At 55.9% G+C, this 5,826-nt stretch overlaps 1 protein-coding gene across 1 annotated transcript; it reads left to right on the top strand.

The window, feature by feature from the left end:
- Positions 1-1,641: 1,641 nt before the first annotated feature.
- Positions 1,642-5,524, top strand: IFI30 (IFI30 lysosomal thiol reductase). Its single transcript, XM_047776541.1, has 7 exons — positions 1,642-1,775; positions 2,766-2,948; positions 3,042-3,116; positions 3,887-3,979; positions 4,760-4,912; positions 5,092-5,145; positions 5,230-5,524. The coding sequence occupies exons 1-7, from the start codon at positions 1,656-1,658 to the stop codon at positions 5,290-5,292; spliced, it is 741 nt and encodes a 246-aa protein (XP_047632497.1). The 5' UTR covers positions 1,642-1,655; the 3' UTR covers positions 5,293-5,524.
- The last annotated feature ends 302 nt before the right edge of the window (positions 5,525-5,826 follow it).

The raw sequence follows: 5,826 nt of genomic DNA, 5'->3' as shown, positions 1-5,826 counted from the left end.
TTCCCCAGAACTGGAAAGGACCAGGCTAGGGAGGCTGGGGGACTGGGCTGTTTTCTGGGCCAGGGATGGGTGTTTCCTCCCGTGCAATCCAGACCCTTGTCCCATCAAGGCCCTACAAAGTCTGAATGTCTCAGTTACTTCCCTGACACTCCCAGCCTTCTCGCCTTTATCTGGGCTGTTCTTTTTTTTTTTTTTTTATCTTTTTGTCTTTTTGCCTTTTCTGGGGCTGCACCCACGGCATATGAAAGTTCCCAGGCTAGGGGTCTAATCGGAGCTGTAGCTGCCGGCCTATGCCAGAGCCACAGCAACATCAGATCCAAGCCAGGTCTGCGACCTACACCACAGCTCACGGCAACGCTGGATCCTTAACCCACTGAGCAAGGCCAGGGATCGAACCCGCAACCTCATCATTCCTAGTTGGATTCGTTAACCACTGAGCCACGATGTAAACTCCTATCTGGGCCATTCTTTCCTCCCTCCCACACTGCTGTCCTGTCCACACCTTCCCAGGCTTACAAACCCAGATGTGCCACCTCTACCCGCAGCCTGGGGCAACTCTCCCTCTGGTAGCTTTATTTCCCAAACCTCACTTCTCCCATTTTACAGAAGGGGAAGTTGAGGCTCCACCACTTGAGGTGCCCAGCACAGTCCCAGGGCAAACCTGGCTCTGGCTGATTCCTGCCATCCTGGGTCTTCCACGGGCTGATCCCTCACCCCCACCCCATGTACACACTACAGGCTTCCAGTTATGACTGCTCCGACTCGGCTTCTCCTCCAGCAAGGGAGCTGGCTGAAAGGAGGGATGGCCTGCTCTCCCCAAGCCCTGGAGGATAGAAAGAAGAAATGCCAGATTTTTTTCTCTCCCACCCCCAAGCCAGGAGTGGGGGACCAAGAGAAGGGAGGTGCCCCTCCCTGCTCTGGCTTCTGCTTTCTGGCCCAGCTGTGGCCAAGCCTGAGTCAGCCTCACGGGACCACGCTGTAGGGTCTGGAGCTTCGGGGCTGGGGAGCCTGAGAGGGGGAGGGGGAGAAAGTTGGGAAGAAGGGTTCTGGGCCAGGCTAGAGGGAGGGAAAGGGGATGCGGCAGCCCCTGCCCACTCTCAGGCAGAGGATCAGCCACCCCCACCCACATCAGAGCACAGGGTGGGGAGGCGGGGTCTCTGGGCTAGGGAGGCGGGGCGGGGCTAGGTCAACCTGGCCGCCCCCAAGAGGGATCCCTGGGCCCAGAGTGGCCCTCCTAACTCTCGGTCTTGCTGTGTCTCTGTCTCTAAGTCCCCACCTCACCTCTGCTCAAGATGCTCAAGCCCAGAGCCTCACACGGCTGGTCGGGGCTGATTGCGGGAAAGGGACGGGGGAGATCGAAGGACAGCTCATGGTCCATGCGACTGGGGGCCCAGCACCTGGTGGGGGTGGGGATAGAATGGAGCTCAGGTGGAAAAGGTACACCCAGAGAGGGAGAGAGAGGAGAGAAGAAAGAGAGAAAGAGAAAGAAGGAAAGAAAGAGAGAAGTCGAGATGCTTAGAGACGCCGCCCGGGCCCCCGAGGGGCGTGGGCACCAGGGGGCGGGTTCGGCAGGGGGGCTGGGCCACCACCGGCTTAAAGGCGGCTCTTCCCCGGGGCAGCTGCTTCTGCCGTCGCACGTTGGCCCCTCTGTCGTGATGGCCTCGTCGCCTCTCCTGCCGTTCCTGCCTCTGCTGCTGCTGCTGCTGCTGGAAGTCCCCGCGGCAGCGCCGGCGTCCCCGCTGCAGTCACTCCTCCAGGGGGCGGCCCCCTGCAAGGTAGGGACGGCTACTCGGCGGGAGAGACAGCGGGGACTGGCGCCCCAGTAAGGGGCCGGCGGCTCCTCCCCTCTCCCCAGACTTCGGCGGAGTCGACCGGGCTCCGGAAGGTGCTTCTCGGATCGGTACTGACCCCCCAAAAAACACCCCGCCTCGCTGGCCACACTTTCCTTTCTCTTTCGCTTCCTTCTGGAATCTGAGTCGCTCAGCTATCCCCCACCCACCCCCCGCAGTTCCCCCACCCACCCCCCGCAATTCCCCCACCCCACCCCAGGGTGCATTGAGCACCTACTGTGTACCTCTGGAGCGGGAATCAGAATCTCCTCTTTCAGCCCAGGGGAAGCCCGGATTACCTAAGCGCCCACCCGCATTCGTCAGGGGCTCCCGGGAGGAGCTCGCGTGTTTCTGGTGCGGAGGAAGCAGATGCCCTGGAGTCTGAGCGACTTGCTCACAGACGCGGGCGACCGCCACCCCTCAGCTGTAGCCGGAAGTCAGCACCTATTAGGCGCCGCCTCTGCAGTAGCCTAGGGAGGGGTTCAGTGAGCCCGCTGAGAGGAAGAATTTAAAAAGGAGTCAGCGCAGGTATAGACCCTCGCTCAGCTCCCGGCCAGGGCTCTGGGGATGAAGTGACAAATGAGCATGCTTTCGCGGTACGCACCGCTCAGAAGGCAGGATTGACGGCAGGGATCAGAAGTGAGCATGCCTTGAATTCTTACTGCTTGCAGTCCCCCCGCGTGGGGAGTTTCACCTCACCTGGAGGAAAGCAAGACTTGTGCATACATGAACTGCCTACTGTTTTCGAATCTTCTGCACATCCATTTTGCAGACAGACTGAGATTTAGGAAGATTTAGGGATGCTGTGAAGCCTTTAAGTCAGGATTCCATCTGGCAAGGTCTGGAAGGAGTGTATCACTTCCTGTTTGCAGCTCTCTTTCTGCAAGAGAACCAAGCAGGACTTCGTTTGATTTCACACCCCTTTCTCCCACGCAGGCCGGTGAGCCATGCCTGCAGAGGCCCGTGGGGAAGTCTGACCCTCCACCTGTCAATGTGAACCTCTACTATGAGTCCCTGTGCAACGGCTGCCGGTACTTCCTAGTCCGAGAGCTCTTCCCCACGTGGCTGATGGTCTGGGAAATCCTCAATGTCACATTGGTGCCCTATGGAAACGCCCAGGTGTGTGGGCACCAGGGAAACTGGGGGCACTCGGCCAGGGGAAGGGGATGGGGCTGGTGGGGGGCAGCCAGCATTTACCCCATTGCCTTTCAGGAACAAAATGTCAGCGGCAGGTGGGAATTTACGTGCCAGCACGGCGAGCAGGAGTGCAAGATGAACAAGGTGGAGGTGAGCAGCCCCAGAGTTCCCGAGTGGGGGGCACAGAGGCTGAGGAGTCTACTGGTGATAAGGAAGGTGAAATCAAGACTCAGAAGGGATTGCCTTATGTCCTAAGGATACCCTCTTTGATATCACTAAAAAGATAACCTCAATCAATATTGCCTATGCCTGTTCCTGCCCACTAATCTTGCCACCTTCCTTAATTCCACTAATAAAAATCTCATCACCTTCCTTAATAAAAGTCATGTGGGCTAAAGCCTAGGTGCCTTTGTTCTACGGAACAGAGTACCTCCTGGTCCCCCACTTTCTAAAGGTAAAAAAAAAAAAAAAAAAAAAAGGGATTGCCACAAGCGCCATTCTTTTTCCTGTGTGCTTCCATTTAATCACTTCTTCATTCTCTATGTTGGTTTTGTCTGTTCATTTGTTTGTTGGTTGGTCTTTTTAGGGCCGCACTCTTAGTAGCATATGGAAGTTCCCAGGCTAGGGGTCGAATCGGAGCTACAGCTGCCATCCTACACCACAGCCACAGCAACGCCAGATCTGAGCCTCATCTGTGGGCTACACTGAAGCTCATGGCAATGCCTGATCCTTAGCCTACTGAGCGAGGCCAGGGATCCGACCATGTCCTCATGGACACTAGTCGGGCTTGTTAGCGCTGAGCCACAAGGGGAATTTCCCTGTCTCTGTTTTATTTATGGACACCCATGATTAATCCCAGAGTGGTCTTGGGGTACTCAGGTCCCCCCCTCATGTCCTCCCCCTCCCATCGCCACCCCCAGGCCTGCCTTTTGGACAAGCTGGAGAAGAACATGGCCTTTCTGACCATTGTCTGCATAGAGGAACTGGATGACATGGAGAAAAATCTGGAACCAGTGAGCAATGCCCCTCCTTCCACCTGAGTTGGGGGACCCTGGCCTCCCTACATCCAGACAAACCCAGGTTCAAGTCCTGGCCCCCAACTGCCACTCTCTGAGTAGCCCCAGGAAAACTGCCTCCCCTCTCAAAGTTTCAATCTCTGAATCAAAAGAACAAAGATCTTCCGGGGACGTGGGTTGGTCAGAGAGGGCTTCCTGGACCAGGTGCCTCTGAGCTTGAATGAATAGGAATGTGGAGGGACCCAGATGATGATCCTTCTCTAGGGTATGGGGCCCCCCTACCTCCCTGGAGGATTATGAAAAAGAACTCCCAAAGGAGTGACTCATCTGCCCCAATTGCTTATTCATTCATCAAACATCTGGGCTGCCCAAGAGACCTGAGCCACCCTGAGACACCTCCAGCTCTACAGAGTCATAGTGTGGCTGGAGGAGTGCAAAGGAGGAAGGAACACTCAGGAGACTCAGGGGAAGGAGGAGGAAAAGTGTTCCTGACAGAGGGAACAACATGTACGGATGCTCTGAGGAAACCGAAATACTCTAGGGGTCAGGTCTGGTCTTATTGGAAACAGGAGCAGCCTGAGCCCCTGCTCTCAGGCATGTATTAAGCACCTGATGTTTATGGGCTTTGCTGTACCCCTGTGAGTCCAACTGTCCCCTGTGAGGAAACAGAAATGGCTTGGAGGGGCAGGCAGTGCTGGTTGGGAGTTCCTGTTGGGGAGATAACAGGGAGGAACCTGAGGCAACGCCCCAACTGACCAGCTCCCCCTCTGCCCTCAGTGCCTACAGATCTATGCTCCAAAAGTATCCCCAGACTCTATCATGGAGTGTGCAATGGGGGACCGTGGCATGCAGCTCTTACACATTAATGCCCAACTCACAGATGCTCTGAAGCCACCCCATGAATATGTGCCCTGGGTCGTCGTCAATGGGGTAAGAACTATTGCAGCCCTCAGGTCATCCTCCAGGCAGGGTCCTGGGTGATGGATGTGCCCAATGGTCTGGGAGCAGCAGTCTGGGGCCACACTTGGGACCATTTGCAGCCCCTTCTGGGCTGAGCATGGGTTGATTGGGGTGGGTGGGACTTGTGACCTCCCGTCATGCTTGTGCAGAAACCTATGACAGAGAAGGACCAGCTCTTACGCCTCGTCTGCCAGTTGTACGAGGTAAGCTGGACAGGGAACAGAGGGATCCAGCTGGTGGGGATAAGGTCTCCTTTCAGGACCCCAACTCATGGCTATCTCCTCCAGGGTGAGAAGCCGGATGTCTGCCAAATCTTGGCCAGTTCCCACAAGGAAGTCTGCTTCAAGTGACAGCTGGTGCCCTGAGAGAGAGCTAATACAGGAAGAGCAAGATCCCACCTGCCCTCATTTTCTGATCCCTGACTCTCAGCAACCACTACTCATCATCCAGATGATGTCTACACGTTCCACAAAGCCCAGACTCAAAATTCTGCCCCAAGGTCAAGAATCTTGCCCACTGAGAATGGTGCTACATTGAAACTTGTTTAATAAACACTTTGAGATGTTGTGATTCATTTGATAAGACGGAAAACCCCCTTCTTCCAGATCTGTGCAATCCTGGGGCCCCTGTGAAGCCACCTGTCCAGGGGTTGCAGAGCCAGCCAGATATCCCTAGCCCCATTGCGGCGGGGGGGGGGGGAAATGGGCCAGAGGGGGAGGCACCAGAGCTAGAGGAGCCCAGAAGAGAGAAGGTTCTTCATAGGGATGGGGGACATTGGGGCTGGGGTTTTGAAGAGTGACTAGAAGTTCATCCAGCAGAAAATGTATTTATCAATTCAACAAACATCCCTATCTCCCTCCTTTTTGCTGACCCCACACTGGGTA

Source organism: Phacochoerus africanus, chromosome 4, assembly GCF_016906955.1.
Source record: "Phacochoerus africanus isolate WHEZ1 chromosome 4, ROS_Pafr_v1, whole genome shotgun sequence".
Lineage (NCBI taxonomy): Eukaryota > Metazoa > Chordata > Mammalia > Artiodactyla > Suidae > Phacochoerus > Phacochoerus africanus.
The sequence above is the reverse complement of the archived record's forward strand: the minus strand, read 5'-3'. Positions and strand labels throughout refer to the sequence as shown.